The 17808-nt window shown below is 44.3% G+C and overlaps 1 protein-coding gene across 1 annotated transcript in view; it reads left to right on the top strand.

Moving 5' to 3' along the window:
• ABCA3 (ATP binding cassette subfamily A member 3) overlaps window positions 1-17808 on the top strand; it is a 633557-nt gene that overhangs the window by 269499 nt on the left and 346250 nt on the right. The window contains exons 9-10 of the mRNA XM_078663005.1: window positions 8395-8568; window positions 14508-14689. Coding sequence (XP_078519131.1) covers window positions 8395-8568; window positions 14508-14689 — 356 coding nt within the window. The remainder of the gene's footprint in view (window positions 1-8394; window positions 8569-14507; window positions 14690-17808) is intronic.

Genomic DNA, 17808 nt, shown 5'->3' with positions numbered 1-17808 from the left:
AATTCTGGTAAATATGATACCAACCCATCATATTTATGTACCTTAAGAGTTAGTTAGTTAAAAAAAAATCCCAAATCTCTGGGTAGACCTTTGGGGAGAAATAAGTAACTATCTGGAGAATCAGAACCTGAATTGCCTACTCCCTCAGTTATGTTATGTTATATAATTGTATAACGCGCGCAGCTACTCCGAAGAGTGTCCCGGCGCGAGCCAGGAGGAGTCAGCAAACTAACACTAGGCAAATAGATAGGTTTTTAGATGTTTCTTAAAGGCCAAAGGGTCTTGGGTATTGCGAAGCACAAAAGGAAGGGCATTCCATGCCTGAGCAGCTTTTACGGCAAGGGAACAGCCGCCCAGCCTGTGAAGAATGAAGCGGGGCACTTGTGCTAAAAGAAGTGCTGATGAACGCAATTGTCTCTGCAGGACATAAAGTAAACCCGCTTCTGCAGGTTGACAGGACCATTACCATGGAGGGCGCGGTGGGCAATTACAAGGGATTTAAACTTAACCCGTTCAGCCACGGGAAGCCAGTGAAGTGAGCGAAGATGGTATCGCACACTACTCCTAATGGGAATTTCAAGGAGAAGCCTAGCGGGCGCATTTTCGATACCCTGAGGTTTATTCAGTGAATATCCCGGGATGCCCACATACAAAGCATTGGCATAATCCAGTCGAGAGAGAATCAGAGCACGAATGACTGTCTCTTTAGCAGAGAGAAGAGGAAGAAATCTCCTTAAAGTTTTAAGGAGACCAAAGCAGTTGCCTGTGACCTTCTTAACCTGGGTAGAAAAGGATGGATTATCCTCATACCACACTCCCAGGTTTTTAGCTGATTTCCCATTAGCTGTTGGTAGAACTTGTCTTCATTGCATTTGAGTTGGGCGGCAGCAAGCCACTTGAAAACAGAAGACAAGCAGTGCTGGGCAGAGAATACAGAGTCTGCATCCTTTTCCCAAGTAAAAAGGAGCTGGGTGTCATCTGCGTAGGCAATCACCTTAGCCCCCAAGTCCTCGCCCAAATAGACCAGAGGAGTGACATAGATGTTAAAAGAAGGGGGCTAAGGGAGGACCCCTGCGGGACCCCTGTGGCGACCGGCTGAGGGGCTGACGAGGCTGGCGGCAGCCAGACCTGTTGCACCCGCCCTTCCAAGAAGGACCTGAGCCAGCCCCAAGCAGAGCCCGAGACACCTATCTCAGTGAGCCAGGCAAGCAGCAGTGAGTGTGGAACCGTGTTGAACACTGCCGACAGCCCGAGCATTACTAAAACTGCTCTCTCGCTGGCATGCAGACACTCATGAATGGCCTCGGAGACCTCCACCAATGCGGACTTAGTGCTGTAGGAAGTTTGAAACCCTGGCTAGGCTGGATGCAAGAGGTACTACCCCTCGACAAACTCAGTAAGTTGTCTGGTCACCACCTTTTCGCAGACCTTGGCTAAGCTAGGCAAAAGGGAAACGGGGCAGTAATTCCAGACCTCCGGCACACGTGCCTCAAGAAGGAAGGAGTTCATGATGTTATTCACGTCTGGATTAATGGTCTCCGCGACTGCTGCCAGCAATCTGGCCGCGCAGGGATCAGCGGGCGAGCCTGATTTCAAACACTTCAGAATTCTGAGGGAGCTAGGCAAATCCACTGGAGCGAAAGCGTGCAGAGAGTGCCTAGGAATAGCGGGCGTGAGAACAAAAGGCAAAGTGAGTCTTTAGACTCAGTCTGGTCGAGATGAATGTTCAAGTCCCCCAGAACCATGTAATGGGAGAAGCGAAGCGCCCGAGGGTCACTGCATCACCCCATGATTGAAGAAAGGCCCCAGCAGAGCTGGGGGGTCTATAAATCAGAGAGAGAAAGTAAGCAGAAAAATTAATACTAAAATCTAAGGCTTCGCAGTCACCCCATGAGTTAGTATCTCCCCTGTGGAGATCCCACTTGTCCCTGTACATAATAGCCACCCCTCCCCCACCCTCTGTGTGGTCTGCTCTGGAGATCTTATATCCCTCAGGAGTGGCCAGTGCGACAATCGGGTCAGATGTATCATCCAGCCAAGTCTCTGTGATGAACAATAGGTCCACTGGTTTATCTAAAAGGAGCTCAAAAACATCTAAATAAGTAATGCCGTTGCACTCTGAGGGAAGCACTAAGTTGAAATGTATGCCCAACCCATTTACCATTTTTTTTATTTTTTATCCCAAGGCTTAAGTCTCTAAAATATTAGTGCAGTTTCTGCAGTGTTTCTAACCACGTTTCAATAGTCCACACCACAGTAAACTGACATTTCCAATTCCTCCTTGGACTGTTCAGAGAGTGCCTTAGAGTTTGATGACAGCATTTGGTTCAAGACATGTGGGCTGTGAAATCACATGCTTTGCATACTCCTGCCATCTAGTGTTGGGTCCGATGTCAGTTAGTCATAATCACTTTATTTGGTTAATTAAAACCATAAAAACATGCTAACAAATCCATTGATAAAACAGAGTAATACATGATCAGCAAGCAAAATCACACAAACATGATATATGGTCTAAGTTACAAACTGTACATAATTAAAATGTTTGATAAAAAAATGAATTTGCAGAACGTGATGTCCCTCGACCAGATTCACAGGCAATTTATTTTAAGTTAAGAAGGAGTGGGGATTTAATATATCAGATCATGTGATCCCTCCTTTTTTTTTCCTTTCTTTTACTGCCGCCACCAAGAAACTGGCAATATAAAAAAAATTCCTAGACATTATTCAGCATCTGCAAATATATTAAAGCTGGCCTAGCCTGCAGAAAGCCTTTGTCCTTTAAAACTGGTAATATAAAACGTTTACGAATGTGCAAATAATGCTCACAAAACAAAACAAAGTGCAAGGTATCTTGAGTGGAGAAATTATCACAGGTGCAGGTTCCCAAATCCTCCAGCTTTCTCCAACCCTGAGGTTCGGCCAATAAAAAGTGCAGATAGTTGAGTCTGAATCTCACTAAGAGGAAATGATGATGGGACTTTGTAACTTCCTCTAAATAGAGCTCCATGGAGTGAGTTGCCTTTACTATTTGATAAGCCTGAACTGTCGGTTTCATCAACTCTCTGGCCTCTCTTTCTGTATGTGCCATGCGCAGAAAGGATACCTTAACCCATGACAAATCATTGATGTTTGCAAGGTTTTTTTTCTGAAGAAGTCTTTCCAGTCACGAGGTAAGGTGACTCCTCCTTTCGGTCATAGTGCGCATGGGCATCGACATCCATTCTTAGATTGTTTTTTTTCCACCATCGGGTCCGGACGTGTATTGTTGCGCTCCGGTTCAAAACTGTTCTTCGGGTTTCCTCGATGAGCAATACACTCTACCCGCATCGGTATTGTTTCGACCACAAATTCCACTTCTCCGCATATTGTAATGGTCGAGAAAAATCTCTATTTCGATAAGAAAACTCAGAGAAGGCCGTTGGGCCTAACCGCATCTGTCTACCTCGCAGTTGATGGAACGGACTCCATTCAAATTCTGTCCTCGGTGCCACGCGAAGTATCCAGGTACCGACTCACACGAAGTGTGAAACTTGTGCTTATCTCCGAAGTACAATATACAGGACTACGACGCATGCAGATCGTTTCGTTCTAAGAAAAAGCTCTGTGATCGTCGGGCTCAACGTCATGAAATGCAAAGGCAGAACATCGAATACATCCCGGACATCTTCGGTGAAGGATCCAAGCAAGAAGAATTCGATGCACAAGGGGCAGAAGAAGAACAGGAAGAACTTGTATCCATTCCAGAATTGGACACCGTGATGGAAGACAGCACACCGCACCTCTTGCCACAGAATCCTACTCTGACCAAGCAAAAGGCCCCCGCCTTTGGGCCACGGTCGGCACGGAGAAGATATTTCTGACGTCCCTACTTCTGGCTCGGCTCTGAAACACGTCATTAAGCTTTCCAGCTCAGGATTGTGTCGCCCAAAGTCGGGTATCAAGCCGAAGCCGAAAACTGCTTCAGAGCCGAAACCCTTCACACCAAAATCAAAGACTTCTTCGAAACTGAAATATTCTGTGCCAAAAAGTAATTCCACCCTGGCACTGAAGTCCTCGGTGCCAAAACATGTTCCTTCGAAGCTGCAGGATCCAATTTGCGACGTCTCACCACCTAAATCGGACCCAAAACAAAAGGGACTTTATATTAATCCAGATACAGGACATGTTCTTACTAAACTGCCTCAGAAGCGCAAACCTGAGTCAGAGGACACACAGTATCACATTCCTTTGAAGAGTAAGAATGTCTGTACTAACCCTTCTCCTCCTCTTCCACCACATTCCCCTAGAACACTAGAACACTAATTCACCCACAGACGATGACCCAGACCTTTACCCTGCAAAGTCTTCCCCTCCTGACAACAATGTAGGATATTTAGAAAAACTGGCTAGAGCTGCAGAACACCATGGGGTACAATTACACAAGGAATCCCTAGAGGACAATTTCTTATTTGAAACATCCAGTAACACACAACGGTCTAGTCAGACTCTCCCTTTGCTCAAAAACATGATGAGACATGCCAATGATACATTCAAAGACCCAGTTCTTTCTTGTATTCTAACCCTCAGAATAGACAAAAAATATAAACCTGCTCCATCTGATCCAGCTTTTATTAAAGGACAGTTACCACTAGACTCTTTGGTCATCTCTAATGCCCTTAAACTAGCCAATTCACAGATGGCGGGGGATGCCCCCCCTCCCCTCCAGACAAAGAGTAAAAATTGTCAGATGCCTCTGATAAAAGAGTAGCCGCCCAAGCAGCGAATCATTGGTGCATTGCCAACCCCAGGCCCTACTTGCCAGGTATGATAGAGCACTGGGACGAAATGGAGAAATTGCTTCAATGTCTCCCAGATAAGCACAAAGATAAAGCTCAAGATCCAGTGCAAGAAGGAAAGCTCATCTCGAATTCCTTTATTAGATGTGCTTTAGATGCTGCTAACACCGCAGCTAGAGTGATCAAAATAAGTGTGTTACTGAGGAGGCACGCCTAGTTGAGGATTTCTGGTTTTAAACCTGAAGTCCAATAATATATTTTAAATATTCCATTTGACAAAGAGCATCTCTTCGGACCCGAAGTAGATAAGTCATTCGAGAAAATGAAGAAAGATACAGAAGTGGCTAAGTCAATGGATGCACTACAGTCTCTTAATCTTGGCTCCTTACGTGGCTTTAATCCTATCCTACACCTTGGCCCGCTCTATTTCTTACTCCAAAAGGAGAAGTTCAAAATGCTCATACTCATTCAAGTCCTGTCTGGCCTGGACCCGGGATACTGGATTGTAGCTTTGGACCTACAGGGTTCATACTTTCATATTCCCCTCCTGCCTGCCCACATGCATTGCCTACGGTTTACATTAAGAGGCCACAAGCACTTTCAGTTAGCCGTGCTCCCTTTTGGCCCTACCAGCACCCTTCAAGTGTTCACCAAGATTATGGCTGTGGTTGCAGCTCATATGCAGAGAACAGGGGTGCCAGTCTTCCCCTATCTCAACAACTGACTGTTGAAGATAGGCTTGCATCAGGATGTTGTCCCCACCTCCAGACTACGGCCGACCTCCTGCACTCACTGGGGTTCACTATCAACATGCCAAAATCACAACTTACTCCTTCACAGACACTCCATTTCATCGAAGCTGTTCTGGACAGAGTGCAGTTTCAGGCCTATCCACCCGAACTGTGAGTCCAGGATATTACGCTATGATACCGATGTTTCAGCCTCTATCCTGGATTACGGAGACTGACTGAGGTTGTTGGGCCTCATGGCCTCCTGCATCTTGTTTGTAACGCATGCCCGCTGGCATATACAGGCTCTGCAGTGGGACCTAAAGTCCAGTGGGAGCAGCACCAGGGGAATCTCTCCCACATGGTCCACATCTCAAATGGAACTGCAAAAGATCTGCAGTGGTGGGTAACGAGCTGCTATTGAGTCAGAAGCCAACCCCTCTCCCTTCCCCAACTAGATTTGACAGTGGTAACAGGTCTGTAACTCCTGGACTGGAGAGACCATCTGGGAGAGGTGGAGATCAGAGGCCTCTGGTGAAATCCATACTCCACATCAACCTTCTGGAGCTCCGAGTGATCAGGCTGGCATTAAAAGCCTTTCTACCCTCCATCAAGGGAAGGCTAGTACCAGTGTTCAAGGACAACACTACCGCATTGTGGTACTGCAAGAAACGGGATGGGGTCCTGGAACCTTTACAAAGAGGACCTGCATCTCGAGACATGACTGGAATGTCAGAGCATATCCCTGGTAGTTCAACACCTGCCAGGCTTTCTGAACGCCAGGGTGGACTAACTCAGCCTAAGATGGCTAGCAGGACACGAATGGCATCTCCATCTGGAGGTGGTGCAAGGGATCTTTCAGCACTGGGGAAAGCCTTGGTTATATCTTTTCCCCATCTCCAATAACGTGCAAAGTCTGTAGTTCTGTTCGGTGACATTTCTAAGGTGGCTCTTTCTCTAAGATGCTTTTTGTCTCAAGTGGAACTCATGCCTTCTGTATGCCTTTCCAACCATACCACTCCTGCTCAGAGTTCTCAAGAAGATCAGGAACAACCGGGCCCAAATCTTCCTTGTGACTCTGGACTGGACTCAGAGTGTTTGGTATCCCCAGCTGTTCAGCATGGCCATCTGTCCTCCGATCAGGCAGCCTCTCCGGGGGGATCTTCTGCAGCAGCAGGGCAGGGTTCTCTAGCCAAACCTGTCAACGCTCTCCCTTCACGCATGGATATTGAATGGTGGCAGTTGACAATTTTTAACCTTCCACCCTAAGTCTGCAATGTTATCTTGGCAGCCAGACTACCCTCCTCCGTGACTGTATACACCTGCCGTTGGTGTCAGGTTTGTGGCATCGTGTGCAGAGAAACCGATTGAGCCTCTTTGTGTCCCCCTCTCTAGTCCTTCTCTCTAACCCTTCTCTTGCCTAGTAGGACTCTGCTTTGGGCACATTACAGGGCTATCTTTCTGCCATCTCAGCCTTTCTGCAGTTGGCGTTTTAGCCATCCCTCTTCAAATCATCATGCCTCAGTGAAACCTTAATCTAGTCCTAACTTTCCTTTTGTGTGCTCTCTTTGAGCCGTTGCACAATTTTCCTCTCAGGCTCCTTACCATCAAGACGACCTTCCTGGTGGCAATAACATCTTCCTGGAGGGTCAGTGAGCCTCCAGGCTTTTTGACCCAGGCTTCCATAACTAAAAATCTCCCCAGACAAGCTAGTTCCATGCATTAGGACTTCCTTTCTGCCAAATGTCTTGCTCCCTCTAATGTAGGCCAATCCATCACCCTGCCTACTTCCACATACCTCCAAGGAAGAGTAGGTATGTGTCCTAAAAAAAGCCCTAAAAAAACACCTTGTTGTTGTACCTTGACAGCACAAGAGTTCCGGGTGGACGACCAACTCTTCGTGGGGTATGTCTGAGCAAAGAAGGCTGTGCAGAAGTGAACCATCTTCCGATGGGTCGTGCTCTGCATTAAGATCTGCTACGCATTGGCCAAGAAGCAACCCCTAAGCTCATTCCACCAGAGCTGAGGCTGCGACTACAGCGTTGGCCTGCAGAGTTCAGTTCCACGACATCTACCAGGCAACAACGTGGGCCTCTTTGCACACATTTATAAAACACTACTGCCTGGACAGATCGGTCCATCAGGATGGGCACTTTGCTCGTTCGGTCCTTCAGGACATTTTAGTGTTCAACAGTTAAGCAGACACACCTCCCGGCGGTATTGCTCTGGTATCTATTCTAAGGTAAGGAATCTGCGTCTAGAATTATCTACCAGGTGAGCAAGTTACTTACCTTCAGTAGTGCCTTATCTGGTAGAGACTCTATCTTGCTGAAGATTACTTACCGACCCACCCATTCTCCCTGCTCTGACAACAGATTTCTAGGGACAGGGCTGTTCCCCTTTTCAGGGCCCTAGTTATCCGCACCAGTGGTGAGACTTCTTTGTGGCTCCGCTCTTCTAGCGTGGAAAGTCGTAAAAAGAAACAGACATCAGCACGCTGGGGTGGTGCTCACAGAGATACCACTTCTGGCGATGACGACACCACATGGAGCTGAATGATGCCACCGACTTGCGCGTAAGGGTACTGCTCACAATTGTTTTTTTACATATCTAGTCGGACGCCTGGGGATAATTCCAAGGTAAGGAATCTGTGGCTAGTTAGTCTCTACCAGATGTGGTGTTAACAAAGGGAAGTAGCTTGTTCATTTACCCCACTTGCACTTTTGCTTGTTCTTTCATAGAAGTCCAATTGTAATGCAGCTGCTCAGTGTTGTGGATTTTCTTCATCATGATAGAGATATGCATATGGTTAGTAGACCCTTGACAGTATCTGTGCCAGATTCATTTCACTTCTGTTTAGTATGGTTATTGTCTTTTTCTCTTTGTAGCAAATGTTGCAGCAGCTGCCGGAGGCTTCCTCTACTTCCTCTCGTACATCCCCTATTTTTTCATTTCACCACGTTATGACTTGATGTCTCACAACCAAAAGCTGTCATCCTGCCTGATCTCCAACGTGGCAATGGCAATGGGATCTCAACTCATTGGCATGTTTGAGGGGAAAGGTGAGTGAGACAATGCTTTTTTGGGCTGGAGGGTTTACTGAGTGGAGGGGCAGAGGATGCTGAATGAGAGTAAGGTTTGAAACCAGGAAAAAGTGTGGGGGGATATGGGTCTGTCCTTGCTGTGGGTTGGTCACTGGTCACTTTGTTACGTAGTCATACAATCATTCAACTAATCCACCTCAATCCCATAGCCTCATTTTAGAATCTCACTCCTAGCCTTCTCCTCTTCTGGTGGTTATTGAGACACACAGTTAACCAAATCCGTAGTCTGTTAACACTAATCTTGGAAGGTTCTTTTCCAGCTCCTTTCACTGCTAAAGTTGCCTGCTAGCGCCCTGGAAAACAACATGCATGTGACAAGGGGTTCATAAAGGCATTGCCTTCCTGAAGAGGTCCTATTCAGCTCAACTCCTCTGTAAGATGTTAGCCCTTCACATATGGTTAATCAACCACCCTTGATTTCCTCAGATGCTCCAGTGACTACTGTTGGGGTCCAAACAGCCTCAACCATCCTGGAAACCCCATCCATTCCACCAGACAATTTTGCACATAACCTCTTACAATAGGTATGTCGTCTGTCTTGTATTCTCATCACTAAGGTGAAGCTGCACATTAAACTTGGGTGAGCCAGTGTCGAAATTAACACCATGTCCATGAAACCTAGTGAGCACTGAAGGAGTGTTCCCTAGAGCGAACAACCCCACAGCATTAGCAATGGGGAATTACCATTGTAAAGAAGAGGAGTGAGGGTGCCATTGTGAGTGAAAGATGTTCCCTGGATCGGCATGCATCTTTGCTTAAAAGCTGACATTTGAACCCAGTGCCTCCTGGATTAAAGGCACAGGGAGAATGAAGCATGGAAAAATCTAAGAAAGCACCCCCGGTGTTCTGGATCCCTGGAATCCCTAGGATTCTACACATTCCACACATCCCACATTTGACCATTATAACATAGATTAATACTCTCCATCTCCCAATTAAGACAAGGATGTTTAATAATCCAGCTTATCCGTGGTGATTTAGAAAAACTCAAACCCTTTTTTTGAGAGACCAGGCTTAAGGCACGCGCATGAGACCTACAAGTGAAACACTGCCCTTAAATGCACCAAATTAATCACCAGTCTGCATTCCCAAAGAGTGTAAATAAAACACGATTAGCTGTGGTAAACTCTTTCTTAGAAACATAAACCATTATAATCACCTCCACCTGGACTCCACTGAGTTAGACCCAGAAAATATTCATGCAGTCTCTGATAAGTAAACAAAATACTTCTGAATTAACTACTGTCTACCCAGCTCCAAAGTGCTAAGGGTCAGCAACAAGGGACAGCTAGAAGCACAGTCTTACCTCATGGCATCCAAATTTACCTATCAGCAATCACTATTTGTTTCTGTCAAATCCAAGTCCCAGTGCAATGGCCAAGCACAGGAGAGTCTGGTTATGATCAGCTGTCTAGTTTTCAATATGGACAGCTGGAGTAATACAGTAAGAAAACCTTATGGAAAGAAACATAAATGCCATTAGTGAAAGTTAGTTAAATATTAAGGGTGCAGTACAGGAGAAGCAAATTATTAACCTTGCCAATATCCCAAGAATTGACACAACAAACCATAGGATAGCCTGCGAAAAATAATTTTGGTCTTGTTCACGGAGTAGACGGCTCCTTCCGTGACTGTCAAAAATGATCTCAGGGTGCTGAAGAAGATTGGGGAATTGAGCGATAACATTATAAATGACCATGGAAACAAGAGCCCACGTCTGCTGCATAATCTGGTTTTGAGAAAATATAACTCCAGGATTAGGCTTATTTTATGAGGTGTGTCTATTTTCTTCCTTACCGGTTTCCCTATATTTACTAAGATTAAGTGAGATCCTCTTCACTTTCTATTTGTTTTCTCCTTTATTTGACTTGCTTTTTTTCTTTCACTGTTTCTTTTGTTATGGTCTGGCTTGACCGCACAGCTGGCACCAGACAATTATCTGAGCGTCACTAGAAAGGGGATTGGGTTCCACCCACGTTTGGAGCCAGGAGTACATGTTTTGATTGGGCAGAGGTTATGTGCTCCTACTAAAAAGTGAATGCCCTTCACACTGCTGTGATAATTTTGTTTATTTATCCTGCTGCCTGAGATTGAACTTCCAAGGGCGCACAACATTTACATGCTATTAAAGCTTTTTGGATATCAGAGATAAAGTGTCCCATGATGTACATTATAAGGATATTGCAAGTCACAGAGGAGCTCCATAGCCATATAGAGTAATGAGGCCGATGGACAAGTTCCTTTAAAAGGCTATGTAATTCAGAGTAGCACTTTATCCCATATAATACATGTCACACCATGGCCTTTCCCACAAACCACTTAAAACCTTGGTATGTAGCTCTTACATATGAAAGAGTGAGCATGTTTGCAAACATGAAGAATAAAAATAAAACCATTATTGCAAAACTAAACATATCAGAAATCTTTTAGATATTTGTTGCAAACAGATATTAGTGCCCGTTCAATGAAAGTCCGTTTAAAAAAAAGCTTGATTAGCTTGGAATATGTAGAAAAATAGAGCAGAAGAAATAAAAGCAATATTCCCTTTTTCGTTGCTTTAAACAGCTGCTTCGGTTATGCTTTGTGACCTGACCTGCCTTTCACCTTGCTTCCACATAGGTGCATATTCATTCTCATGATATTTACCTGTAATGCTTCAAATTACAATGCAGCATTCCTTTAAAGTCAGACCTCCTGGCATTGCCAATGGTATAATTTTACTGTGAACAATTTGGACCTTTCCTAGTGCCTATTTGTTGTGTACACTTTGTGGAATACTGCTGAAGAATATTTGAAACAACGTTGAACTTGGTGAGGTTACTGGATAGCTTCAAATCACCAAGGACTCCATTCTCCATTTTCAACATACATTAACCACCTCGTTGCTGTTTCTAGTTCTAATTTTGTGGCATAAAACAACCGAACTAACCTATAAGATTACAGTGATCCGTTAGGGGTGACCTAGTTGAACAAAGGTTGCAATCATAATTTCAAAAGCTGTGTCACCCTGACCTATTTAGTTTTTTTTTATTAGGCACATATTTTCTCCTCCCAGGGAACTTGACAGGCTGTGAGTCAACTGTAGGTTCCCTACAATTCAGCCTGTGACGTTGATCAGCAGCACCTGCTTTCTGATGGAAGTGGGAGCAGTTCCTTTGAACTGATTATGGTTCAAGTGTAGAGTAAAGGATAAATGCCATGGTATACTTCCCCATTATTGCAGAAGAGTTCGAGATTTAGAGAGAGCGGTCATGTAGAGCAACTGTCAGGAGGCCAGAAAAAAAAGCCCAGCCAGAGAAAAGGCTAAAGAATACTCATTTTTTGGGTCGATCACTTTGTGTTTGTTCGGTCTTCATGAGACTCTGAAATGCAGCAACAGAGAACCACTTTACCAGACACATGGCCCTTCTGCTGTCTTTTCTTAGAGGTTGGGAGCAAGCTTTAAAGAAAGCCCTGTTGCTGTGAACTTCTCGGAAGGAGATGCTGAACATTCCATAGATGAAAAGAATAGAACCCTGACTAAGAAGATGAGATCAATGTTATGCTGGCTGCAAGCCTACCTGTGTGGAGGTTGTCAGTGAGTGAGCGAGCCCCCACAAACCACAAGCACCTTTTTTAGCCCGGCAGGACAAAGTTGCCCAGATATAACAATAATAGTTACAAGAAAGAGCTTCTGAATCTATTTACAGAGCTGCTATTTGCACCCTTCCCGTTCTTCTCACTGGGTCATTTAGGCCTTTTATTCCACTGGGCAGTGGCGTAATTAAATGTGAGGGGGCACGCCTACAAGATATGCTGAAGGGGCCCCACACACTCACATCAGTAGGGGCTGAGCGGGCCCCCTCCAGTATGGGCAAACTTGGGGCCGATGCCCTGCACCACGGGTGCTGCGGGGGCCTTTGTTACTCCCCTGCCACCGGGCATTTCCCTATTGGGCTGGAGCCCTAGGAGGCCTGTTTAGAAAGCACAGGGCCGCTCCCGGTGTCTTTGTCCTTTATCCATGTCCCCGAGGTTAATTGCAGCAGTCACTGGGAGGCTTCAAAAGCGAGAAAAAGAAGGAGGGAGAGGGAAGGAGAAGAGAAAGTGAACAGAGAAGGAGAGGGGAGAAGCAGTGAGGGAGAATAGATGGATGGAAAGACAGCTTCGGTGAGGAGACATTTGTAGTGGGGCTGACTTGAGCATTTTTGCAAAGGCGCTTTTGTTTTCACAGTCTGCTCAGTATCCCAGGGACCCTTGATATGCCTCTGTCCAGCTCCAGAGGAGAATGTGTTGAGGAGGGGCTCTTGTTCTCCTCAGAACTTGTGGCTGTGCCTCAGCAGTTGCTGTTGATCATCCTGATAACAGAACTGAATTGCTTTATCTCTCTTTTCTTTCTTTCTCCCGTCCACAACTCTTTCACCCTTTAGTTTCTTGAGATAGCCTCTTGAAGTTTTAATTTGACCCTGACCTTGGTTCCTAGGATTTTGGTGGGACCTGTTGATCCAGTGGATACCCAAAGGCACTTCACTTTCCCTCCCTCTGAACATTGTTGATAACAACTGTTCATTTCCAAGATGCAGGACATTAAAATTTGGTTCCCCACAGACCTGGTGGGAGGTGCTGTCACTACCCTCTTGCAGAGACATGAGACCTAGTGACGCCCCTAGCTGGTTTCCCCACCAAGTGCTTGTTTCCAGTGCACTAACACCTTTCAGTACCTAATGGGCAGTAGCCCAGTTAACTGGGCCCCTAGACTTTGTGCAGAATGGCCTTCCCCTCTTCACTGCTTCACCTTCCTGAAGTAACATTTTCATTTGTTTGGGATAATTCTTTAAGTTTTAGCTAGCTTTTGGGGCTTTGTACTTTGGGAATACTATGTGGGGAATTCAGCTTCAGGCTCTCCAACCCACTGAGTTGCATGTCTTTCCTCGCTGAGCTGCAAATAGAGTAAGTAGAAAGACAGAAATGGAATTTCCCTAAAGACACCTGCTATATTGACTAGGTAAAGTATATAAACACCAGCAATATGTAATAAGCCCTAAAGATTTCCAAGAAGACCTGGTTTCCCAAAGAATAGCACTGGACAAAGGACTTGAAGTAAACAAAAGAAATCTAGCTCGCAGTGCATATATGCTATAAATGTTACTCCTTGTACTTCAGCCCAAGTGTGTATCATAGGTTTATCTGTGAAACCTCAATTCTATTGAGAGTTAACCTTGACTTACGGTGCAGTCAAGTACCAAAAGGAAGTAACTTGGGCATGATGTACGTGAAGGGATTTTGTGATCAGTGTTACTTCCCAAAATCACTGGGTTAGTGACTACATATTTCTGTAATGTACAAACCCCATTTTACAAATCTGAAAAATGTTTCCAACATCTAAAATAGGTTTTGCACCCATACCAAATCGCAGTTTGGACTGGACGGGACGTAGAGCTTTCCTTTGCAAATTATGATTCTGTATTTCATGAATCAGTGGACTGCAACTGCAATTTCAGTTGTAAACCATTGATCAGTTAAATGTCAAAAGTCTCAATGGGGGTGGTAACTGATTCACAAATGGGAAGGGGCTCCAAAAAAAGCTTTCCATTCAGAAATAGATCGTAATCTGCTGTTCCTTACAGGCCACCATTTCTGTGTTTGTAGCCACTCACAGTGGGCCACAGATTGCACACTGCCTAATTATTATTCAGTAGCCAAGTCATATTGTGAGTCCCTGAGAATGGTGATTTTGTGACTCTGACTATTTGCACTTAGGTCCAGTTTATATAATCAGAGTCCATGTTGGGGAGTCTGAGTAGCACATTAAAGTCTGTGAATTCTGGTAGTTTATGCAGAGGCCCTGTTACTGCTGGAAAGGTGAATGAATGTATGGAGGTATCTGTGTCTTTTGACATGTGTTTTCTTCTGTGTTTCAGGGACTGGAATCCAGTGGGTAAACCTGATGAAGCCAGTCAGTGTGGACGATAACTTCACCTTTGCACATGTGCTCGGCATGCTCCTTCTAGACTCTGTGCTGTATGGCCTGGTGGCCTGGTATATGGAGGCAGTCTTCCCAGGAGAGTATGGCATTCCCCAGCCCTGGTACTACTTTTTGACGGTGAGTCCTAGGGGGAAAGTATTTTTAATGAAGTGGGAACCCTTGCTACAACCTGCTGCTTTCCCGGCCAGGTGGTGGTGTCCTACAATTTTCTTTACCAATCACTGTCTTCTTTCCTTTGTATTTTTTAATGCTATTACTATTTAAGATATTCTTTAATCTTTTATTTTCAGTTGTGATGTTTTAAAGTAGTTGGGTCATAGAAGGTTGAAAATATCACGTCATATGAAAAAGTTGCTCCTTTAATTGCTCCGATCTAAAATTGTGTGTTGCCATATATGAAACATATTTTGTGAGTTGCAAAAGCCTTTCAAAATTACCAGATCGATTTAATAGCTTATTCCGAATTGCAAATGGTAAGTGGTTTGAAAAGCACGGTCCATCCTATTTGCGATTAGATGTATTAGTATCTTCCCAGAACGGATTTTTTTTAAATCGGCCTTGGTTTCTTTAAGAAACGCTTACTGCTGCTTTTTTTTTTTTTTTAAATGTGTCTGGTGTCTGAAAATGGAAACAAAGGGATGATAGTCTACTGTACATTGATGGTCTACTGTACATTAATGGCTGCCTGCTGTGTCTTTGTAGCCATTCATACCAATTGTAAATTCATCAGGCAGGTCGATCTGCAACATTCATTAGGCAGGTCGTTCTGTGACAAAATTAAAGACTGACTGCTAAAAGGCGGTGTGCAATTTGAAATTGCTTTGTGAGATTAGTGTGTTCATATTCTGGCCTATAGTCTCTTAATAGTATTTGCCTTGAATGATTTTCAGAGCTTAGCTATCAGGGCCCAACATACCAATGCTTGTGAAAGGATCCTAAGACTGAGTCTGAACCAGTTACAAGACCATCTTACAAGCTAAAGCTTGCATTTCTTGTGTTTTTGCTCTACTTACTGCCTATGTGAAGGAGGCTTACACTGATGTTGCTCTATGTCTTTCTGAACCTTGAGGAGAGTCTTTCATTAGGAAAAAGCCAAGACAATTGACATGTAGCCCAGAAACACCCATACCTTTCACAAACATAATGAAAATCGAGATTTGGATTTGAACCTTTGGATTCTTCTTTTTGGTCAGAAGTTTGAGCCTTTGCAGTTTTATTTAGTCAAGCCTGCAAGTGTTTTCATAGTTTGTTCACTTGCTTTTAACCAGATATCCCTAACTCACTGACACTTCATTCTTCAATATTCAAGACATTTCAGTTTTCCAAATCTCTAGTTTCCTGTGTCTACAACACTGTGAATAGTGGTCTTCCTTTTACTCCATTGCCAGCTACATCCATGTCACTTCCAATGGCTGCAACATCTCCCTGATGGACTGCGTAGAATTCTACTGTGAATCCTGGAATCACAAAGGCAAAATAAGCAACTTATAATATCTAATTCGTTATTTGGATAACCTGGTCATTGGCATTGTAACATTGCAACACTTCTTTAAGTAACAAGTTATGATCTCAGCTAGCTCTCAACACACTCACAGCCAGGACACTGTTGGTCTGAATGCCAAGAGGTACAGAGAAGAAAAAAGGAAACAGACCTTTTTGCTCTATGTACCCAGGATCAGGAACAACGTCCCTGTGTCCATCTGGACGGCCGCAAACCTCTTTCAGTTCAGGAAAGAGCTATGGATGTGCCTCTTAAAAAACACTAGATCTCATCTCCTTGGATATTTCCTCCTCCCATCAGAGAGCTCAGCAGCTCACCTGCCGCTCCCCCATCTTTTCCAAGGTAACACTTTATGTTCCTTTTTCCTATTGGCCTTGTACAGCTCTGTTGCCATTTGCCAGGTTTTCCCTATATAAAAACCACATAGTTTTATTTCTATTCATATATACAGGTTACAGATCCTGTCCCACAACCAATGGTGGTACACATGGTTCCAAGTAGACCCCAACCAAAAAAAACAACAAATGTGAACATTAACCCCAGCTCAAAGGATTGAGAAGGCACGCCTCACCAAACAATATTGTTTATTGGAAGTTTTGTAAAAAGCAATTCAAGCTCTGGAAATTGTATCCTTCTTCCAAGCTTGGTTCTGCAGGCATTTCTTCTAGACTTGCCCCATTAGCACTGCCAAATGGACTTTAGATTATTGTGCAGTTCTTGAGCAGCCAGCTTCCACGTCCTCATTCTGACCTGGCTGTATCCATCATCCCAGAGCGAACCCTTTTATGGTAAAGGAGCATCTCCGGGCATAGTTTGCCGCCCTCAGTGAATCTAGCCATTTGAAAATGTTCAAGCCTATTCTTTTTCCTCAATACTGGATAATAAACAAAGGCATGGGAAAGTCAGTGAAAGAAAATGCAACTTTGAGACAACTGATGTAATCCAGATTCCAGTCCTGCTTAAATTTACAGAATTAGAACAGTATAAAAAAAAGCTTACTTTCTACTTCCCAAAGCAGCCTACCTTCCAGATCCTGTATGATAAAGAAGCTGCTCTGTTCCAAAACGCATATGGGTGTAACGTTTAATAGAAAACTGTTTGCTCCAGTGTCTGAACAGTTGCTGGAAAAATGCAAACTGGTGTAGTGATGCTTATATTGTTGAGTTCCCATATCTACCAACCAGTCAAAGAGTACTAACCAGCCTCCTGAAGCTTTGAAAGCTTTTAAGGCTAGGCAAGTTTTGAATGATGCCAAGATGATTTTTGTAACAGGTTAACACTATCCATATATATACCTAAGTTAGGCTCAATTGAGTTCCAGGGATCCTTCACAACCTCTGCAAAGTACCAAAAGGGATTAACTTTTTTATCTAGTTCAAGTGCATCATAACTTGTTTCCCTGGTACACAATTTTTTTTCACAACATCATTTTATTGTTAACAGCCAAGGCGAAAACAATGCCTCAAACGGACCCCACAGTATGCATAACGGGTAACAAAAATGGATATTAACATTTCCAGCACGAACATGACAGTGGTCATACAAAGAATAAATTACAAAGAAAGATAATAACAGAAAAACAAATAACTGTGCCATGTTGCTTCCGCCCGACAGGGAGAAATGTTGCATAGATACGGAGAGTCTGTGCCACCTGTCCAACGTGCATACGACGCATAGTCCAATGTGCCAAATTCACAACAATGAGTCTGCGATATCAGGCAGCGGGGGGGGGGTG

This window comes from Lissotriton helveticus, chromosome 10 (assembly GCF_964261635.1).
Source record: "Lissotriton helveticus chromosome 10, aLisHel1.1, whole genome shotgun sequence".
NCBI classification, from domain to species: Eukaryota; Metazoa; Chordata; class Amphibia; order Caudata; family Salamandridae; genus Lissotriton; species Lissotriton helveticus.
This window is presented reverse-complemented; position numbering and strand designations above follow the sequence as displayed.